The sequence below is a fragment of the Ictidomys tridecemlineatus genome, chromosome 13 (genome assembly GCF_052094955.1).
Source record: "Ictidomys tridecemlineatus isolate mIctTri1 chromosome 13, mIctTri1.hap1, whole genome shotgun sequence".
In the NCBI taxonomy this organism is placed as follows: domain Eukaryota; kingdom Metazoa; phylum Chordata; class Mammalia; order Rodentia; family Sciuridae; genus Ictidomys; species Ictidomys tridecemlineatus.
In genome coordinates this window covers 10596067-10619753 of record NC_135489.1, presented here as the reverse complement: position 1 = coordinate 10619753, position 23687 = coordinate 10596067, and the positions used below count along the sequence as shown (strand labels likewise).

Sequence of the window (23687 nt, the reverse complement as noted above, 5' to 3'; positions counted from 1 at the left end):
CACTCTGTCCGCCACTGTGCTAGCTGTTATACATTTCCAAACAATTTGCAGACCTCTGAGGCTGCTGGTGAGCTAGTCAAGTACACAGACATGATGAGGTATAGTCTGAGGCCCTAACTGCTCTCGGAGATTCAAGAACGCCTGCTTGATAGAGCAGGAAGGAAATGGGTGCTGCATGTACATGGCCATGAGTTCATTTAGTGTCTCTGCCCCTAAACATGGACTTCTTGAGGTTTCTCTAGAACTGTTGGCTGTCTTATTTTCATATCAATTGAAATCAACCTATTAGTCCGTTCAAGCTGCTATAACAAAAACACCATAGACTAGACATTTAAAGAATAGAACTGATCCTCACAGCTCTGTAAGCTGGGAAGTCCAAAATCAAGTTAGATTCAGGGTCTTGTGAGATCTTCCTGAATCATAGATGGCTATCTTCTTTACTTTTTTAATGTTAATTTTTTAATTTGTTCTTATTAGTTATATATGACAGTAGAAAGTACTTTGGCATACTATACATATATGGAGTATAACTCCACATTCTTCTAGTTATACAAGACGTGGAATTACATGGATCGTGTGTTCCTATATGCATACAAGAAATTAATGTCTGATTCATTCTAGTATCTTTCCTATTTCCATTTCCCCTCCCTACCCTTCATTCTTCTTTGTCTTATCCAAAGTACTGCTATTCTTCCCTAGCCTCATTCCCTTATTGTGAGTTAGCATTCACATATCAGAGAGAATATTTGGCCTTTGGTTTTTAGGGATTGATTTATTTCACTTGGCATGGTATTCTCCAGTTCCATCATTGACAGGCAAATGCCATAATTTCATTCTTCTTTATGGCTGAGTAATATCCCATTGTGAATATGCATCACATTTCCATTCATCTGTTGAAGAGAACCTATGCTGATTCCATAGTTTAGCTATTGTGAATTGAGCTGCTATAAACATTGATTATGCTGAGTCACTGTACTGTACAGATTTTAAGTCCTTTGGGTATAAACCAAGCAATGGAATAACTGAGTCAAATGGTGATTCTATTCTAAGTTTTCTGAGGAATCTCCACACTGCTTTCCAGAATGGTTGCATCAATTCATAGTCCCACCAGCAATGTGCAAGTCTTCCTCCCCCCCGCATCCTTGCTAACATTTATTGTTACTTGTATTCTAGATGGCCATCACCTTCTTAACCACATCCTTCCATGGCAGAAAGAGTCAGAACTCTCTGTGGTCTCACGTATTAGGACAATGTTACCTTTTGTGAGCTCTCCATCCTCAAAACCTAATCACATCTCTACCATCCCCTTAGGGGCATAAGAATTTGGGAGAGACATAAATATTAAACAATCCCAAAGTACTAACTTTGCATTTCTGAAATTCATGTTAAACAGTTGTGCAAAGTGACTTGTTCATATGTAGCTCTTATTACAGTGTTCTGCTATTACTGAGATAAGTACATGATGGACATATTCATAAAGAAGGTGATATTCTCTAAAAGAGTCCACTAAGAGGAATGGTAAAGTTATATGAGAAAGAGGGAACAATGGGTGTAATGTGCAGAAACAGACAACATGTACTTTTTATAGTGAATAGATCATTCCAGTTATATCATAAAGCATAGAAGGAAGAGGTGGCCAATCAAGGAGGCCTTGAATGTCAGCCCCACTCAGGTGGTCTCCTTCAACCAGGGGTTGGCAGAACTATGCCTGCCTGCTTCTGTTTGAACCATTAGCTAAGGATGGTTTTCTATTTTTAAATAACTGAAAAAAAATAAATCTAAGGATAAATGTCTTGGGACTATGTGAAAGTCATGGAGAATTTAGGTGTCCGGGTTTATACATGAAGTATCACTGTCAACCACTGGACTCATTCCTTTGCATGTGACTGACAGCATATGGCCTACAGGGCCCAGTGTGTATAATCCAGCCCTGTACAGAAAATGTTGCAGACCCTAGCCTTAGATATAATCTTATTTTAATACTAAATTTCATCATCTTTGGTGACTACAAGTTCAGAGAATGCTATTTTTTAGTTTGGGTTAACAATATGGCGGACATACTGCTTCTTATCTTCATGTCTCTGACATTGATTTCCTGACAGATGAGAAAGGGATACCCACAGGTCCCACAGTCACTCTGTGGCTTCACTGTCTGGACCTTTGGGATTCATGTTTGATTTCCAGGCATATTAATCCTAGTTATTGTTTGCTATTGTGGACTGCAAAGCAATAGACTTTGGTTGAGTTTCCAAATACATATGTAGTCTCCAACTCCATGTAGTTTGAAGCATTAGAGAGATCTGTTGAGACTGCACCTTTCTTTCTCCTTCCTCTTTCTCCTCAAGTGTCTTTTCTTCTTGATGTTGATATTGTTTTTGCATAAGCCTGCTAACTAAATCTGATAGTTGTGGAATGTATTACTCACATGGAAATCAATAATGATAAAGATACACAAATTAAAATTTTATTACTAAAAATATTTTCTTCAATTTGTTTAACAATCCTATCCATCACAGTACTCCCCTTTCTGAAAACTCTATCTCTGTTTTATTCTGATATGCTTTGAAAATACTTTTATGTAGCAATTCCTTTTGTCTGCAATCTTGATTCATAGCCTTTCATATGAATTCTTTTATTGCTCTATTTTCATAATAGCTTTTAGGCAACCAATCATTGTGCAAAACACTGTGTTTCTACATGAGCTTGTGGCATCCAGATGTCTATGCCTCATATTGCTGCCTTTCAGACAGGTTTTAAAAAAAATTAGTTTCTATAAAATAATTGCATTCTCTTCTGTAGTAAATTTTAAATTATTCTTTCATAAATGAGACAAACTTTTGCTTAAGTATAGAAAGACTTGTTGTCCTTTTTCAAACTGCTGAAAGCCTGAAAGAATGTCTTCAAGGTTGTTCTGCATTTCATACTGATTTAAAAGAGATGGCAAATGGGATTTTTTAGACACTTCTTATTATATATACACACATAATGTTTGAATATGAAATTTTTCTTCAATTAGTCATTTTATAAGGAATAATAAAAGAACAAACTGAGGTTGTTATGCAAACTACCAAAAAGAATGTTTAGATTTCTCAGTAAATCCTTCCAAGTAAGAATGCTTTCCTTTAGCGCTGTGGATGTAGCTCAATAGTAGCACAAGGCCCTGGGTTCAATCCCTAGTACTAGGAGTGCTTTGCTTTCTCCACAGTAGTTTCCAAAATAAATGTTGAATTTATGTATAGGCCCCAGAAAATTTCACTGACCGGGTTCAGTTTATCAAAAGAAGATTTGCCTCAGAATTATCTGATGAACATTATAATGCATACTTGTGACTCATTCTAGTTCTGGAATAAAACCCTCTTTGAAGGGGCTAGGCATGTTAGGAATAAAAGTCCTCTGGATAGAACCAGGTTCAGACAATAAACAAAAAAACAAAGGGTGTTTCATGAAGATCATGGCATTTGCTTTATGACTCTGTTTACCATGTACCCTAGCATTTCTATATAAAACCTCAGATGAGACTTTAAACATTTTTATTTTTGTCTTTGTTTTCATTCTGGAGAAATTCTATAAATTATTTTGGGGGGGATCAAGAATTAAAATACATTTGATTTTGTTTCATCTCCCATTTCCCACTTGACTATTAGGTTCTCTGGGCAAAAGGTATAGTTCAATTTTAAGGCTTTTGTGGGCTGAATGCTGCATTCTGTTCTCACCCCCCGACCCCCCGGCAATTCAACAAGAATTTATTGAGCCTCCTCTGTTCACCAAAGCATAACAGGTGCTTGGGGTAATAGGGATGAACAAAACCAGCCAGGTTGACAATCTAGTGAAAGAGAGATAAATTCACATTTCAGCAAGTGCTCTCTGGTCTGTATACTGTAAACTTTTTGTGTATTGATTTATGTGTTTTCCCTTTATATTAATGAGAGATGAGCCATGGAATCTCTTTATATAATATTTGTGATATCATTTGTATGCCCATGTATAATGTGTATCAATACATAAATGCATCACTATACGTAAAAGAAGTATATAGTTTATATACTATAGTATCTCTTATATACATAATATAATTTATATATCCCATTTTTATTTCTTTAGGTACATTTAAAAATATATTTTGCTTGAGATCATATGTTTCAGGGCTAAGTTGGAATATGCATGCCCACCTATGTGCCCACACATGGTGGGTAAATTTGGATTACGAATCTCAGCATTGCACATTGGCTCATTTTTTTCAATGATTTCTGTCCAGTGACTATAATTAAATATCATTAAACCGTATTTCTTTCAATTTCTTTATTATTATTAATTATTTCTGTTTTACCTCATCAAATATATTTTGGAGCAGTCTTTCGGTGGTGAGATTGAGAATCTCATAAAATGCTGCTGTTTTCTGGGTCCATTGGAGAAAGACAAGGTTATTGTCACATATTATATAGAGAGTTATTATTTTAGTCACAGATGATGCTTCACTTACTAGCCCTTGCTGTCCTTTTAAGCTCCTAATGTTTTGTCCCGTTCACCATCTTTAAGAAACATTTTAGCATGCTAATCCTCTTATAAATTTAAATACAGAGTGAAGATTCTGGAATGTAACTGTCAATCATCTAAAAAAAAATAAATAAAACGAGAGTGTATGTTAATAGAGAAATAATGAAGGTAGACATGACAGGTGCTTCCTGGAGAAGAATCAAATCAGCAGTGTTTGCAACCTGGTCAGCCTCACTTACTCCCACCTGCTGCTGAGGCTGCATACTTGGTCCAGCCTAGCTCAGGATCCTAATATAGTCACCCTGAGTCACTGACCTTATGAACAATGAGAAATTGAAAGGAAAGCTGTTTTTCTTCCTCTTTAACACGTACCTTGAGTTGTGCCGATGAATTACATGGTCGAGGAACATGTTTGTATTGATGTCCTATTGGAATATAGTTTAGAATCAGGTGGGCTGTCTTACAAGTAACGTTCTCAAGTCGTGAGTCTGTCCCTGAGACGCACGGCAGCAGAGTGATTAAGTTAGCTCAAAAGCACTTACCATTGTCTGGGAGCCAGGAGAGCACAAGGACTGATTGGCATTATGACTTATTATTTGTGAATGCTGATGGTGCATATTCATGGCAGAGTCCTTGCGATGCTTATTGACATTCATAAATGAAAAGGCTCCGCTTTGCTGACTCTCTAATTGGTAATTTAATTTCTCTAATACCTTTCTTTACAGGAACTGGATTTTGAAGCCAAAACAAGTTACACACTACGAATAGAAGCTGCAAATAAAGATGCCGACCCCCGGTTTCTAAGCTTGGGGCCATTCAGTGACACAACCACCGTGAAGATAATTGTAGAAGACGTGGATGAGCCTCCCGTGTTTTCTTCGCCCTTGTACCCCATGGAGGTCTCAGAAGCTACCCAAGTTGGCAATATCATTGGCACTGTAGCCGCTCATGACCCAGATTCTTCCAACAGCCCTGTGAGGTGAAAGCTCATTTTCTGCTATTTTCCATCAATGTCCCTGTATTCATGACACATGTTCTCATGTTATGATTCTTTTTTCTTCACAGTAAATAAAAACTAAGTATTTAAATGTAGGGATCTGTTCTGATCCTGGTTCAGTTCCATAGCAGCAGAAGTGAACCAGGATCAGAACAACCCAATATTTTACCAATTCCAAAATGTCACCTGACTACCCAGGACCATTGTTCAGCAGCAGTATTTTTAGGCACCCGTTGTTACCCACAAATCATAGCCAGTGTTTTTACTCAAATATCCTGAACCTCTTTCAAAACAAACTGTGTGTGGCTGTGACAAGCATGTCCTAGTTGTAGGGTGGATATGAAAAGGTACAGTGGAAAGTATTTAAATTAGGGATTGAGTTTTGAACAAGTCTTTTTCCTATTGGTCTATTTGAATATTATTTTAGTGTTTATAATTATAAAATAAGACAATAGCTTTTCTATGCATAAAGACTATTTTAAATACCCTTCCAATTCTCTTTTATATAGAATAGGCACATGGTCACAATCCAATAATCTCTTCAGGCATTTCAAAATATCTTAATATTCCTTTTTGCCCTTTTTACCTACAGTTTACAATCTAAGATCTGTCTCTGTGTTGGTGTGTTTGTATGTGTGCATGTGATAAACGATTCTTATTTTGGGGGGTGGTGAATATTATAAACAACACAGTTGAAAAGAGACAGGTACTGTATTGATTACCTTGAGTTTGTAAGACACTTAACTTTTCAATATGAAAATGTAATTTTTTCAAGACAAAAATCAAATTTAGATTTCATTGATATTCAACAATGGTTAGTGCTTTAGAGCTAAATCTGGACATTACTGAAAGTCGGCATGATGTATAAGTTACATCACTCTCATCTCCCTTGTGAGATCATTTTATGTATGTCACAGATTAGTTTGCTCCTTTTCTTCTCTTTCCTTCACATTAATAGAGCCAAGTACTGAATGCTATGAAGCCAGAGTGTCCCTATTTGTACTGTAAATTGGAGACAAAGGGATGCCAGTGCTCCTTCATGTGGTGATCTTTAACCAATCTAAGAATATAGTCTGTCCCTGATACAACTGTGAGTCGCAAATGTACCACACAGCTCCAGAGGATTGTGTGACTTCTGTTCAAATCACTTAATATAATGGAGAGAAAGACAGATAGGCATTTCTAAAGTTTTTTTGAGAGTCTGATAAAAGAGGCACACTAATGTGTGGATTGATTACACTGATATTTCTCATCTTGTTTCTTAATTTTTCTTTACTCACTCCCTTGTGTAGGAGCTCCCTGTCGTATCTCTTCCAAGAAATTCTTCTTTTGTTATATTTTGTTTGGGAAAAATTCACAGTAATATTGCACATTAAATTGAGGAAAATAAGGAAGAATAGACCCAACTGTATAGTTACTTACATTTGAGATGAAGTGAGCTCCAGGACTGTTCTTTGTAGCACAGAAAAAGCCAGACTGTTGGTTTGGGAGGCCAAGATCTTCATGCCTTTTATCAGTGAAAGAGTATCTGACTGGTCCTGTCTTTTATCTTGTTTTTATTGTATTTTTTTAAGTAATAAAAGTGACATGAAATTTCAGGTTAATACTAGCTTACAGCATTATCTCCCGGATAGAGTGATAGACTTTTTTCTCATATGAATTAGAATTGGGTGTGTGTGTGGGGGGGGGCTTAGTAGGGGGTTGTATATTTCCTTGTTTTTTGTGGAATTAATTTCTAGACATATATGTTCAATACCAATATACTTGAAATACTTGTTTATTTTACCCTACTTCCATAAGGTCAGCATAGCAGGCATTCATAGCTAATATTTCTTGTTTTGGATTTGTATCTCAAGTATTTCTCCTCCCTTATCCCATTATGAACACTTTAAGAAGCCCATCCCATCATTTTATAGTTTATGAAGATGTGCTTAACACTTGTGCAGTCTCTGAAAACTGGTTATCTTTCCTACACTGGCATTTTTTTGAGTGGCCAAGAAATATCATTTAGTTTCCCCAGTTTCTCTATAAGCCAGCAAAAAAGGCAAAGTAACTTTGATATGTGCATAATCCCAGGTTTTTGAGATGATCAAATAATAAAGAGGAAGTTAATGATGCTTCTAAATTGTGAATCATGACAAACATTAGCAAGTATTATAACTATACATCACTAGTATTATACTGTGTTTTCATGCCGTTTTACTTTAAGGTCAGTAAAGTCGATGAAAGGAGACATATTTCATATGCAACTGTGTTGGGCATTTATATTGAAGATTGTTTGTATTCACATATATTCCAGTATGCAGACAATATTGCATAGTTTGATGAGTGTAATCATGTACAGCACAATCTTCTGAGGTGCAAGAAAAGCTATTTACAGATTGAGATGGAACATGTGTCTTAGCAATTGTGCACTCTGTGCTCCCTACACCTGCAGAATTAGTGTAGTACTTTGACAAATGGAAAGCAATGTTTGTTTTACTGTAATTAATTAAAATTAGCCTAATAGTGTTTGAAGTATAAAACAGTCTGGGTTGTTGGATGATTAGTTTTGAAATTATTGGCATTCTTTGTAGAATAACACAGATTCAGCTTATGTCACTTAAGTCTGGAATATGTACTGTTTCATGGGGCAAAAGACTTGAATTGCAGGTAGAAATATATTTACTTGCCTCCATCAAGGCAAAATTGAGATACTCTTTATACATGATTCTTGCTTGCACAGAATTTAAAAATCTATTTGCTTTACTAGGAATCAGCCAAAAGCTTTATGTGACTCTTCCATCTGCACCTCTTGTTTCTGAGAAAGAACTCTACGCCAGTTACACCATAACCTTGTCACACTTTACCACTGTAACCTTGTCATTTTGACTGTTCGCAAGTACAATAGTCATAGGTGGAAAGATTAAATAAACCTGGAGCCTGCTGTTGGCCAGAACATAACAGCACTGAAAAATATGATACCTTCATTTTTATAAATATAGTTTTTTCACCATCTACATAGCTTTTCTAGACCCCTATTTCATGTACACTTTGCTTTCCATTTTTCCCAAACAGCAACTAAAACTAAGTCAAATCCAAAGGTGAAAATTATATGAAATTTGAAATTACTTTATTAAAAGCAAAAGTAGATATTTAAGTTGTGACTCTGCACCATGTATTGCCAGGAGAATAAGAAATTTGCTCCATTTGTGCAAAATGTATCAAAAAGCATTCCAATGTCATTTAAAACTGATTAGAACAAATTTTTAAAAATTTATATATATGTATGTATATACATACATGTGTATGTATATATATATGTGTATATACATGTATGTGTATATATATATGTAGACATACATTTATATGTCTATATATATATCCTACATACTGAAAAAAAAGTTGATATTTGAGGGCAAGCATGTTTCTGGCTTAGTTTTTAAGTAGTTGTCTACCAGTTCAGGTAAATTTGGGCCCTGAATACTAAAATTAAGCTATACCTATCCAGCTTGCAGACAGATTTTGGTCTGTTTATTCTGATCTTTTTGAATGATAGAAACTTTACTCCTATTTCTCATCTAACATGGTAGGAACTCTAAGAGCAGCCTGGAGACTAGGGACTCTAGACTCATTCTTTATGTCTACACTGGCCAACTGATCAATGGCTTGGCATATATTCATTAATAACAGCTGTGTGAGACACTAGGGAAAATGCTGATAGGAAACAAAAATAAATTAAACATTCCCTCCAACCTCTAGGAACTTACAATCTGGATGAACTAACAAGATCCCATAAAAGTTGAACAATCTTAGGAGGAAAAAAACACCAGTGCTATAGCATAGCAAATTGTGAGATGAATCCTGATTACCTGGTTTGTGTTCACTGGACACAAAATATCATGAGCAAGGCATTATGGGATGGCAGGGTTTGGACAAGCTTGGAGGAAAGTATGTTTATGTTTTATTTAGCTATATCCTAAGAGCCCAGTGCTCAATTATGAAACCAGCAGAATAATTTCAATAGGCTACAGAGAAAACCCAGAGAACTGTTGATAAAAATACCCAAGAATTTGAAATTCATATTACAAAAAACCAGATGCAAAAGAGGGCAAGTGAAAAGTAACAGTCATCATTTCAGCATTTCTAACAATTTAAATATCCAAAACATAGTTACATAATATTTACCAATAGGTGCCTACTGTCTGTCCTCAGATAAAGTCATAAAATTGCACCAGAAAAGACAACATGAAGTACAGATAGTATGAACACATTTGGGGCATTGAATAATTCAATGTGTATTTTTTAAGTAGTCTGTATGAATGCACATGTTCATTATTCTAAATAATTTATGAATATTTGGTTTTCTATAAGATATACAGAGAGCTAGTAATATATAGAAAAATAGGGTTAACAAAAAATAGCTAATTTAAAAAATAGCAGAAATCAATTCTGTGAGATAATATAAGTTGTGCCCTATTTCAAAATGTTCCTCATTTTAACACAATTACCACTCACTACAAATGTAAAATGAGAGTATATGTTCAGGCATAGTGAAAACAAAAAAGAAATATGCTTTTGTTAGATGAGTGCACTTATTATGCAGAGATAATTTTCAAAATGTGTTAAGTAGGGAATGTTTAATTTATTTGGGCCATTTGTCCTTTTTTCCATTATTTTGTTCAGAATCAAAATAGTGCTCTCAGCAAAGACTTTGGAGTAAGCTTTTGGGAAGACTCCACATAAATGAATTCATTGAAAATTGGGTGTTTTCTGATTTGTCCTGAAAGGTATTTTCAGTTCTAAAATACCTGTGGAAACATCAGGTTAGGAAAAGGATAGAGAAATCCATAATTGTTTTCATGTATATCAAGAATTATATATGAGGTTGAAAGAAGGGTGCTCCTACTTATTTATTTTCTATTGTTCTGTTAGCATTGTTTAATTGCAATCAACAAAAACTGTTCATGAGGAACTTTAAAAAATTGGAATATATTGAAATAATTGAGTAAAAATCATAAAATCAAAGGACAAGGTCCATGTTTGAAGAATTGAGTAGAAAAGTTGCTCTATAAATATAAGTAGCAAGAATGAGCAGCATCTGGGTTCAAGGTGCAATAACTGGAGGAATTACCCTAATCTTTTTCTGGTGGCCCTGTGTTTGAGAGTCACAATTCTTGAATAAGAGCTTTTTGGCCTATCAGGATATATGTGGCCAACTTTAACACAGAATCTTCTGGGTACCTTGATTGTTGTATCAAGAATGTATGAGATTGAGGCTTATATCCTCAATGGAAAATTGGGTTGCTGTGGTCAAAAGAAGGGGCGAGAATCCCAACAGGATATCTGCTAGTATTATGTACAGACATTCAGTTTATTTTGAAGCAATTTGCTTCTCATTAAATCACTTTAAGGCAAACATTATTATTTTTTCACTACAAATAAACATGCTTGTGGTCACAGTTAACAAACATGGTTCCAGTACTTTAGTGAGACCTATACGAAACCTGGACAGAACTTATTGTATTAAACCCAAATGCATGCCCACACACACCAGCCTCAAAATAGATTAAGGTTTTCATTTAAATGAATCAGCTGTTTCTCGTGTTCATATTTGGCCACACTTATTATATTTTTCTTTCCCATTTTTGGTGTACGGAGGAGGCATTTGTGCTAACATAGCCCACTCACCAAATTAATAGCTGGTGATTAGAGTGTTACTTGTGAACATAAAGAAGACCATTTTAATTGATTTGGTGACTTATCAAATAGCGTCAACAACAGTAGAAGGCATTTACTTAGAATTCATTTTGTAACAGATGTGCGGAACACTTAAGGCACATGGAGTCATAAGGTGCTTTCCTGTCCCTTCTGATATTTAGCTGTAGAAGAGACCCTGTATGAAAACTCATAAACTATACAGTGTTAAATCTGGAAATATGAAATGATTGCCACCTTTCCTCATTTGACAGATGAAGAATCCCAAACTACAAATGGTGAATAAAAGCCCCTAAACGGTAGAATAGTTTCCTGGTATGGGTGGAGATACTGACCTTGAATTCCAGGAGGTGTACCTTAGAAGTATTTGCTAAAGCCCATGGATCTGGCATTCTGCAGGGTTCCTGAAAAAAACATGGCTTCCAGTGTCATTGGAAGGCTGCTCTGTAATGCTAGTGGCTGGTCATCAAGCAATAATACGGTGAAAATAATTGGGAGAAGGAAACCCAGTACAGGATGGCAATATGAGGAAAGGCACAGGCCTTGGGATATGCACAGTTTCATTCATGGATCATCACAATTTCGGTTCATTAGGAATTTAGATAGCAGAACAGAGTGGAGAAAGAAATGATTGTAGGTGGGAGGGATTAAAGGATCATTTCCTGGGAATGGATACTGGAAACATGGCCCAGATAGACATGTCTCTGAATCTTAGCTCTGCCAACTACCCCTGGAGAGACACCAGAGTCCCCTACTGAAGTACAACAATAAGAGTTCCAGTTTGTGTTAGTTAGAAACTGTGTTTGGCAAGGAGCAATGAAGCTTAATACTAATGGCATCCTGAGAAGTCTGGAGCTGTGCTCTCCAGGACTGAAAATTGGCCAGAAAAAGTCAATAAGGGCCTTGGCTTCTTTTGTCAAACACTTTTTTTTTGTTTTGTTGTTTACCTTGCACTTACCAGATGGCTTCCAGATCTCATGCCACTATATTTATGTCTGAGGTGAGAGAAGTGGGAATGGACAAAATTCAAATACCATGAAAACTATTAACTGTCTTCCATTCTTATTTTTCATTGAGGTTCTACCTAACCACTTATTTCACATTTTATTTTATAAAATCTTAGGGAGAAGACACTGTATCTACAAGGGAGATTAGTGAATGTAGCTTTTTGGCTAGTCACATGACTGACTCCAACAGAGGTGTGGTCTTTTAGCAAGAATTAAGGAAGATAAGGTATTAGGCATACACATAGAAGTCTCTCCACTCATGACCATGTATATGTATGTCGGAAACAAGGAAAATGGTGAACTATGTTCTACATACTCAATATATTCTGCTAATGTGAACTCTTAGAAGGTAGAATAGTTTAGGGGAAAGACTGATGATCTGCTTTGACATATATTGAGCATGCACATGATAAGGTGCGGGCTTATAGAGCCGTTTACAAAATTTCAGGACGAGATTTGAGGGTAGTTATCCAGATACAGAGCTGCCTAATAATGAGTTGATAGGACAGCTTAACTGCTGTTGCTGCAAAATTAGGACAGTGTTCTCTCTAATTGGCCACTCCAATGCACACTAAAGGGGGCTGAGTATTTTAGGATGTTAATCTGTAGAAGCTAGAGGCATCATTGTGAGTCCACACACCATTATAACACCAGAATTTGCATTGAAGTTAGGTTTCTGACTAGGAAAGCACCTGTCTTCGCACATTCAGCTCAGCCTCCAATTAACTAGGAAACAGCATTTCTCAGTGTCCAGGCCAATGGTTGCAGAATTGCAAATGGTGTGGTCCTACACATTTTTTGAGGGCCTGTCTTCTGGTTTGGTTCAGCCTGTTCTTCCAGATTCTAAGGCAAAGATAAATTTCTTGTTCTGAAAAGGGCCTATGATTTCTCTTAACAAAGGGATTGTTTTCTCAGGCATCTTCCTATCTTAGATAATGCCTCATCCCTCAGTTGTAATTTTTTACATCTATAGATGGATTGGTAGAAATACCTAGCCCTGTCGTTGCCTAAGGAGCACCAGGACTGTTCTGGAGTCTTTCCAAAGTCTCCCATCTCTCCCCAAGTCAGTACCTCATTCTTTCCCTCACACCTGCACCTTATTCATTCCATTATACTTCACCACAGCAACTCTACGGATGCATTCAAAATAGGTATCACTTATTACTATTTTAAAAAATTACTTGTTTATGCAGTGATTTCCTGAAATAGTGTTATTGCAGGTGCTTAAAAAATGGCTGAATATATGAATGAATGAAAGGAAGATATAAAAATTATGTCACAAATTGCCAAATATATACACATACATGTAAATCACACATACACACACACACACACACACACACACAGCTGTCTTATTAAGTGAGCTGTAAATGAGGATTAGAGCGATTAACAGCTAATATAATTTATAAATGGAAGTTTCAGAGTTTATAATTCAGAAATGATAATGATAAACATTTGGATGATAGAAACTTTGGTTTCCCATACTTTTTTAAATATATAGAGGTCTGGGTTAATTCTATATCCCTAAATCAATAGTGATTTTTCTGTGAGTTGAATAGTGATTTGAGTCTTTTAGGATATTAAATGAATTTTCAACTTAAATGTCTGCTATTCTAATGTGGGAATTTTGGAGATGATGGATAATTGAGGCTTTATTAATGGCTTTGGTCCTATGAAGAATCACAGGAACTCATTTAAATAGACATATGTCAAATTCAAAGTCTTCTGCCTTTAAGAATAAAAAAGCTCACTTTTATTTATTTATTTACTTATTTTTGCCAGGCACAGTGGCACATAGCTGTAATCCCAGCAGCTTCAGCTTGGAAGGCTGAGGCAGGAGAATTTCAAGTTCAAAGCCAGCCTCAGCAATAGTGAGGTGCTAAACAACTCAGTGAGACCCTGTCTCCAAATAAAATACAAAATGGGGCTAGGGATATGTCTCAGTGGCTGAATGCCCTTCAGTTCAATCCCCAGTCCCCCCAAAAAAGTCTTATTTTTTTTTCATGAAGGCACAAGTACTAGTGATCAATGTCATAATTTAGCAGAATCCACAACCTAAGATTTTAGTATTACCTCAATCAATGCGTAATTTCATAGGTATGAAGTTAGTAGACTCCTCTTATCAAACACCAGTATCAATCCTACTGTTATTGCTGGACAAAATGTACATGAAAGCATATATATGTGTATTTTGGTTGCATGTTTATCTATATGTAGTATATGTTTGTGTGTTTGTGTGTGTGTGTATATATATATATATGTATATGTGTGTGTGTACATATATACATACACACACACACATACACACACACAAATAATCCTACTCTAGTCATTCTCAGGGATGAAATGATTAGATTATGATACCTGTAACATAATAACTGGATTGATAATGTGAGTGGACTAAGTCAGTGGTAACTGTAGGCAGATGAATTGTGGCTAGAGGAAAGGGTCACTGATTGCATGTCTTAAGAATTATATGTCTTGCTCCTTCTCTCATTCTGCTTGCCTACCACCATGAGCTGATTAGCTTTCCTTCACCTGAACCCTTATGCCATGATGTTCCACCTCACCTGAGCTCAGAGTCATGGAAGTGGCCAAATCATGGACAAAAATAAACTTTTGCCCCTCTAAACTCTTCTTGCAGGGTACAAGCAACAGAAAGCTGACTAACAAAAATGATATTATTACACACCCTGAAAACATAAAAAGAGGATATGAGAACACTATGAGCAACTTCACTCCCATAAATCTTACAATGTAGAGAAAATATAACAGTTCAGTTTAAACCAACCGATTTATCAAATAGGGTAAATTTTGAAAATCCACCCAACTTGAAATAGCATTTGTATTTAAACACTTTCTTAAAAAAAAAATAATCCAACCCAGCTGGTTTCACTGTCAAATTCTACTAAGCATTTAATGAATAATTAATATCTAGTCTACACAATGTTTTCTACAAAATAGAAGAGGAGATGCATCCCAGCTTTTTCATGAGTCCAGCATTATGCTCAATAATCACATGATCATATCATTTGATACCAAGAAATATTCAGTGAAATTCAACAATCATTTCTGGTTAAAAACAATGTTAGTAGTCATGCAGGGTTGCACACGCCTGTGATCCCAGCAGCTCAGGAGGCTGAGGCAGAAGGATCATGAGTTTAAAGCCAGCCTCAGCAAAAGCCAGGCACTAAGTAACTCAGTGAGACCCTGTCTCAAAATAAAATGCAAAATAGGGCTGGGGATGTGGCTCAGTGGTCAAGTGCCCTTGAGTTTAATGCTCATTAACACCCCCATCTCCCCCCAAAAATATGTTAGTTACTAGGAATATAATAAAATATCTTTATCACAATAAAAACCATCTAAATAACTTATGCCTAATATTAGAATCAATGCTTAAAAAAGTGATATTTCCCCCACAATTCAGAAACAAGAATGCCCACTCAGCCTTATAGTCATCATATGGGAAGTGCTTTCCTGCACAATAAGGGAAGGACATGAATTAAATGTCATAACAACAGAAGGAAGAAGTAAAACTACCTTTATTCCAAAGATATCATTGTGTTCTACAAAAAACAATCCGAAGAAAAATTTTAAAAATCTTAATAAAGTAAATGTTGATCAAAATTCCAGAAGTTATTGATATAACTGTAGACAAACTGAACCTAAAGTTCACAGAAAATTCAAAGAATCTGGAATATTCAGATAATTCCAGAAATCATGCATAATGGCAGGAAAATCAGTGTATCAGATTTCAAGATTCATTCTAGCTCCAATAACCAAAAAACCGTGGTATCTGCAAATTGAGGTGGTGCACATATCAATCAATGGGACAAAATCGATACTCTAGAAAGTAACACACATAAATATGATCAGTTGGATTTTTGACAAATGTGCAGAGAAATTTAGGGGAAGATGATGGAGTTTGAGGATATGACATGACAACTGGATAAGCATATGTGCATATGGCCTAACTTTACATCTTACACAAAACTTAACTCACAATGGGTTGTATTTCTAATGTAAACTGAAAAATAATTCAAATATTGAAAGAAAAAAATATATTCATAACACAGGGGTAGACATAAAGCTCTTAAACATGGCAACCAGAGCACCATCCTTGGAAGGAAGAGGAATAAGAAAAGGGAAAAGGGGAATGAGGAGGAAAAGGTATATAGACATAATACATGTAATAATGTATGTAATATGCATATTGTATGATCATACATATTGATATATATGTAATATATAATAAATATCAATACACATTATATAAATAAATCAATATATATGACTTTATCAGGATTAAAGTATTTCTAAGAAAATGAAAAGCAATTTATTGGGGAAAGTATATCACACTGCTAGCAAAGGTCTTGTATTAATTAAGTATGCATAAACAGCTCTCAAAACTTTGTACAATAGAAAAAAATAACCCGGTTAATAATGGGCAACCTATTTGAACATACATTTCCCCAAAGAGCGCTTGCATATGGCAGATAATCACAAGAAAATGTGGTCAATGTAATTTATCATTAAGAAATTGTAAATTACAAAGTACCATGTGGTGAGATGAATAACTAGAACTCTCATCAGTTTCTGATGGATGAATGCAGATTAGAGAGGTATGTTGGAAAACATTTTGGCAGTTACCTATAAACACAGGACCCAGTGATCCTATGCCTAGGGAAAAGAAAATGTGTTGAAACAAAACTTGCACATGAATGCTTACAGTAGCTGTGTTTGCACATTGATACCAACCCAAATATATTTCAGTATATGAATGAGTAAACATGCTGGCATGCATTCATTTGACGGACTACTGCCCAGCATTAAAAATGCATGGACATTTAAATAAATAACACAAACCATGGGCACAATGTTCTTGAACCTCAATCTTTACACTGAGAAGTCAGTCCTAAAAGGTTTCTTTCTATGATTGCATTATACAATATTCTCAAAAGGATGAGATTATAGTGATGGGTGTTCTCCATGGAATACCAATGGGATGGTATGTACCTACAAAGAGACAACACAAGGGAGCCTTGTGGTGATTGACACCACACTGTGGTGATGATGCAAGATAAGTGGTGACTGCATGATCCATGCATGTGGTAAAATTCTCAGAACTGTACACCCCTCTCAAATTTTTTTCTTGTTACTTTAATATTAATGATAAAGTCATAATGTAGCTTGTGCTATTCGTTTTCCAAATTGTTTGAAGTGATGTAGGAATCTATAACTCTAGGTAGCCTAGCTTCAAAAAAGCATGAATCAGTAATGAACTTTGGAAAGATTGCTTAGTGCATGTGTCCTCCCTACTATTCACATTGCATCCAGGTGAATGAGACTTTGGAATGAATCTTCCAGGCATAGCCAGGCATTGGATGGCTGCAGGCCCACCAACATTTGACTGCAACCTCCTGAGAAACCAAGAGCTGAAAGTGGCCCTACCAACACACTCCCAAATTCCTGACTCTATAAAAAAGAAAAAAAAGAGATGTTAAATAGCCTTTCCTGTTTTAATCCAGCAATTTTGACTGCAGGAAGTACATACACATACATGGGAGTGATAGTGATGAGGACCAGGGATATGTGACCTAATGAGAAAGAAGTGAGGGATTGAAGGAGAAGTGTTGGTATTAAAAATATGTCGTCTTTATCAGGATGCAGGAGGCAGGGTACTGGAGTGGCAGGAGCAGGAATAGGGAGCCACATGCTTGAGTTTCAGCTTCAATAGTACTGCATGGTAAAAGCTCTCGAGCTATGGGTATGCTCTTAAGAATCTATGCCTGAATTGTGGTAGAGGAACATGTCATAGGAGTCAAGGAGACCCAGACAATGACAGCTCAGGGTGTAGTTGAGTCAGTTGTTAATCATCATGCCTACACTATGTGTGTTTTTCTGTTTTTTTTTTTCTTAGTTTGTTTATTTAATTAATTGTCTTGAAATGAGAACTTTTGTCTTTCCCAACTAGAAAGACTGTTGGGGGACTGTGAAAATGATTATTATATTTTTTAAATTTTTTATTTGTTTTAATTAGTTATACATTACAGTAGAATGCATTTATGCATTTGATATATCATACATAGATATATTATATAGAGACATAATTTCTCATTTTTCTGAGTATATATGTTGCAAATCATATTGGTCATGCAGTCACATATATACATACAGCAATATGTCTGTTCATTCTACTATCCTGCCTATCCCCACATCACCTCCCCTCCCCTCCCTTCACTTCCCTCTACCTAATCTAAGGTAACACTTTTATTCTCTAGTGCTCCCTGCCTTATTGTGAATTAGCATCCAGATATTAGAGAAAACATTTGGCCTTTGTTTTTTGGGGATTGGCTTATTTCACTTGGCATGATGTTCTCCAACTCCATCCATTTATGGGCAAATGCCATAACTTAATTCTTCTTTAAAGCTGAGTAATATTCCATTGAATATATATACCACATTTTATTTATCCTTTCATCTATTGAAAGACATCTAGGTTGGTTCCATAGTTTAGCTATTGTGAACTGAGCTGCTATAAATATTGATGTGGCTGTGTCACTGTAGTATGCTGATTTTAAGTCCTTTGGGTATAAACCAAGGAGTGGGATAGCTGAGTCAAATGGTTGTTCCATTCCAAGTTTTCTGAGGAATCTCCATACTGCTTTCCATAGTGGTTGTACCAATTTGCAGTCCCACAGCAACGTATGAGTGTACTTTTTCCCCACATCCTCACCAACATTTATTGTTGCCTGTATTCTTGATGATTGCCATTCTGAAAGGAGTGAGTTGAAAGCTTACTGGTGTTTTGACTTGCATTTGTTTAACTACTAGAGATGATGAACACTTTTTTTCATATATTTGTTGATTGATTATATTTCTTCTTCTGTGAAGTGTCTGTTCATTTTCTTAGCCCATTCATTGATGGGGTTATTTGTTTTTTTGGTTTTAAATTGTTTGAGTTTTTTATATATCCTAGAGATTAATGCTTTATTGGAGGTGCACATGGTAAAGATTTTCTCCCAATCAGTAGTCTCTTTTCTCACATTATTGATTGCTTCCTTTGCTGAGAAGAAGCTTTTTAATTTGAATTCATCACATTTATTGATTCTTGATTTTACTTCTTGCACGTTAGGAGTCTTGTTAAGGAAGTCAGATCCTAGGTGAACATGGTGAAGATTTGGGCCTACTTTTACTTCTATTAGGTGCAGGGTCTCTGTTCTAGTGCCTAAGTCTTTGGTCCATTTAGAGTAGATTTTTGTGCAGGGTGAGAGGTAGAGGTTTAATGTCATTTTGCTAAATATGGATTTCTAGTTTTGCAAGCACTATTTGTTGAACAGGCTATATTTTCTCCAGTGAATGTTTTTGGCACCTTTGTCTAGTATGACATAACCATATTTATGTGGGTTTGTCTCTGTGTCCTCTATTCTGTACAGTTGGTCTACAAGTCTATTTTGGTGCCAATACCATGGTGTTTTTCTTACTATACCTCTGTAGTTTAAGATCTGCTATGTGATGCCTCCTGCTTCACTTTTCTTGCTACGGATTGCTTTGGCTATTCTGGGTTTCTTCTTTTTTAAAATACATTTTATGATTGATTTTTCTATTTCTATGAAAAATGTCTTCAATATTTTAATAGGAATTGCACTAAATCTGTAAAACACTTTTGGTAGTATGGCTATTTTGAAAATATTAATTCTGCCTATCCAGGAACATGGGAGACCTTTCCATCTTCTGAGGTTTTCTTCAATTTCTTTCTTTAGTGTTCTGTAGTTTTCATTGCAGAGGTCTTTCACCTCTTTTATTAGATTGATTCCCAGATATTATATTTATATTTTTTGAGGCTCTTGTGAATGGGGTGGTTTTCCTAATTTCTCTTTCAGTGGATTCATCACTGATGTATAGGAATACATTTAATGTATAGGTGATGATTTTATATCCTACTACTTTGCTGAATTTGTTTATTGATTCTAGAAGTTTTCTGGTGGAATTTTTTGGATTCTCTTGATATAGAATTATGTCATCAGCAAATTGTGATAGTTTGAGTTCTTCTTTATCTATTTGTATCCCTTTAATTTCTTTCTTCTAATTTCTCTGGCTAGATTATCAAGAATGATGTTGAATAGAGACAACCATTATTTTTTTAGGGAAAAAATAACATGGAATAAGAATACAAGTGAAACAGTAGGTTTTCATTAATATTTAGGTTGCAGATGCAATTTTAGGGGTTCTACTTAGAAATGCCTTTGGCACCCCGATCAAGACCCCTGGCAAGAGACATAAAATAAATTATGATCAGGTTATTGTTATTAAAAAGAAAAGATGTTAATAAGTATATGCAAATGGCAAGTTGTCTATATATGTTGTATTCCAGAGGGACCTAGAGCCATGGCCAGTGCCACTATCTCTTTTCAATATTTTTCAAGAGCATAATAATAGAAATAATGAATTCAAAATTATAACCATATACCCAAAGCCACTGTGAAAATAATTATATTGTGATATTATTTTTTTTTAATTTTTGTATTTGTTCTTTTTAGATATACATGACAGTAGATTGTATTTTGACATATTATACATACCTGGAGTATGAATTATTCTAATTAGGATCCCAATCTTGTGATTGTACATGAAGTTGTGGTGTGTGTTTTAAACTCTGTGCTAGAAAAGCAAAAATATTACAGACACACAAGACATGAGCCAAGGGCTATGTGAGAGAAATTTTAAAGATGACATAGATTTATGTTACTAACATGAAGTAGCATGATCATGGAGTCAGCAGGATTTAGTGATCAGTTATGAAATTAATGAAATAATTTTAGCAAAGTATCATCAAACATAAATGTTATTTATTTACTTATTTGCTTTTAATTTCCAATTAGGTATTCAATTGACAGAAACACAGATTTGGAGAGATACTTTAATATTGATGCCAACAGTGGAGTTATTACTACTGCCAAATCTTTGGATCGAGAGACAAATGCAATTCATAACATCACAGTTCTTGCAATGGAGAGCCGTAAGTTGTAATGTCTAAAATTAACTGAGGATAGAGGAGAATGAGGGTGGAGGACAGGTTGCTGAAGACTACATCACAAGCTTGAATCATCATAGTTACTTAAGCAAGTTGACCAAAAATGAGAAAATTCAAAACTTTCAAGCTGTAAAACATTTGTGTTCACTAGGGACATTTGCTAATACTTACAAATATGTAAAATATTAATGACATATATTTTCTAATATTTAAAAATTTAGTGAAAAGACAGCACCATAAGATAATGGGCCTGAATGAACTTTAAAGGTCCTCTTGCTTTGGGGTCACAGTTCATACTTTTCATTCATGCTGGTAGGGAATTGGAGAAGTAACTTACCATAATAGTAAATTGATCTGTACACCAAGAAACCTACATTTGAATATTTTGACAACTAACTAATTTTAGTTCCTGATCAGAAAAAAAATTTAAAAACTATATCCATATTATATATATATTAGCTAATGCATATGCACATTTTGTACTATGTATGTGATATAAATTTATAGTCAATTAAAGATAATCTCTAGGTTCAAAGAAGATCAAATTTCATGGTTTTCTCTTCATTCTTCTTTCAACATTTTCCTTTTTGGTGACTACACACATACACACACACACACACACACGCAAGCACATATATACACCCCATATAAATATACATTGTGTACATACGTAGATTACCACATACATATATGCACACACCCATTTGCATGTATTCATATATGCATATATGCCTGAAGGTATATATATATATACACATACATATACATAAATTAACACATACATATTTGGATCAGATTATCTGTGGCTCCCTTTAAAGAATGTAGAATTACAAGTATAAATTTCATTGGAGTCTTATGCTTCAGAGATGCAAATATTTTTGCCTGATTTTTAATGTTAAGTGTTTTTGCTCGTTTTCTGTGGACATTCCCTGAGAAAATTAGCAGGGGAATAGCAGCTTTTCTTTTAGAATAAATGGTGACACAATTTTCTCATTTACTAGAGAATCCATCCCAGGTAGGAAGAGGCTACGTGGCCATCACTATACTAGACATCAATGACAACGCCCCCGAATTCGCCATGGACTACGAAACCACCGTCTGTGAAAATGCCCAGCCAGGGCAGGTAAGAGGCTCGAGGACTGTGCTTCTTGTTTATGGTTTCTGTAGGAACACCCAGCAGCAGCGCCTTTGAAATCTCCCAGCTTTAAGATAACACATCATCCGCATGTTTCGGCCAAACTAATGCTTTGATGTGCAGCATAAACTAATAGGAAAGGAACATTCAAATTCTGGTTTAATTGGGTGACCGTAGTTCCTCAGGAAGAAAAGGTAAACTTTATAAAAAGCCCCGCTCAATGGTTAAGGGCTTCAGCTCCTCTAAGGAGAAATGTAGCATATTAAGCCAGATTGGGCTGTCCCCCACATGACACGGCAGAGTTTAAGAACCTTGAAGTTCTGAGAGTGGAGTGCGGTTCAGTCACAGTCAATGTTCTGTGTCCACATCGTTGTGATGTTTACTGGGATGTCTAATCAATTGGTGCGGCTCATTGCTGAGGTTTAGGAAAAGCAGTTCCCACACGCACTTGGAAAGGGCTGTGGTTTGTCTTTCAGGGCCCTTTATACATTGGGTTCACACAGGTACATCTGCTGGTTCCCCCAGCTCATTCGGGAAGATGACATTTATTAGGATCTGGAAAACTGCTCTGTCCTGCCTCAACAAATGTAGCAGAGCACACCAGTGTGCTTCCCTGCCCTCCGTTGTCTATTTCTAGGTTATCCAGAAGATCAGTGCCGTGGACAAGGACGAGCCATCCAACGGACACCAGTTTTACTTCAGCTTAACCACGGATGCCACAAATAACCACAACTTTTCGCTGAAGGATAACAAAGGTAAGGTGTGATTGTCGCTAGCAGAGGTAGTGGCAGACTCACTAAGCAAGTGATTTTTTTCTCCCGCAGGAATGCATTCATGGATTTTTTTTTTTTTAACAGCAAGGACATTAATTAAAGGGCAATGAGCTCCTGCAGTAATTTTTATCTATAGATCTGCTGCCACAAGGGAGAAGCTGCTATTTAAATCATTTTGGTCCTAAAGCCAAGGGGGAAAAGTGAGATCTATTTTTCTTTCTTTTCTTGTAGACATGTGCTTCCTTATTTGTATATCATGCTTTTATCCAAATGATCTAATATACTGAGGGCCAGCCTACTGCCTTAACAAGGACTATGCAGCATAGATACAAATTGAGTCGGGGGAAAATAATCAGACCTTGCACATTTCCACCCAGATCAATTTTGATTTAATGCTTTCTTCAATAACGTCTGTTATTCTTTTTTTCACATAAATATAAAGATGTTCCATGAAAATGATAATAATATGTTCATTATGCTAGTCACATAAAGCATAAAAAAATTAGAGAACTTACCATGACAAATCATGTTTCCTTGCTTCAGAGGTCAC

General features: G+C 35.7%; 1 protein-coding gene across 2 annotated transcripts in view; it reads left to right on the top strand.

The window, feature by feature from the left end:
• Cdh7 (cadherin 7) overlaps window positions 1-23687 on the top strand; it is a 128332-nt gene that overhangs the window by 79436 nt on the left and 25209 nt on the right. For both annotated transcript variants that reach the window (XM_078029908.1, XM_078029909.1), the window contains exons 7-10: window positions 5220-5473; window positions 21078-21214; window positions 22231-22352; window positions 23002-23119. In XM_078029908.1, coding sequence (XP_077886034.1) covers window positions 5220-5473; window positions 21078-21214; window positions 22231-22352; window positions 23002-23119 — 631 coding nt within the window. The remainder of the gene's footprint in view (window positions 1-5219; window positions 5474-21077; window positions 21215-22230; window positions 22353-23001; window positions 23120-23687) is intronic.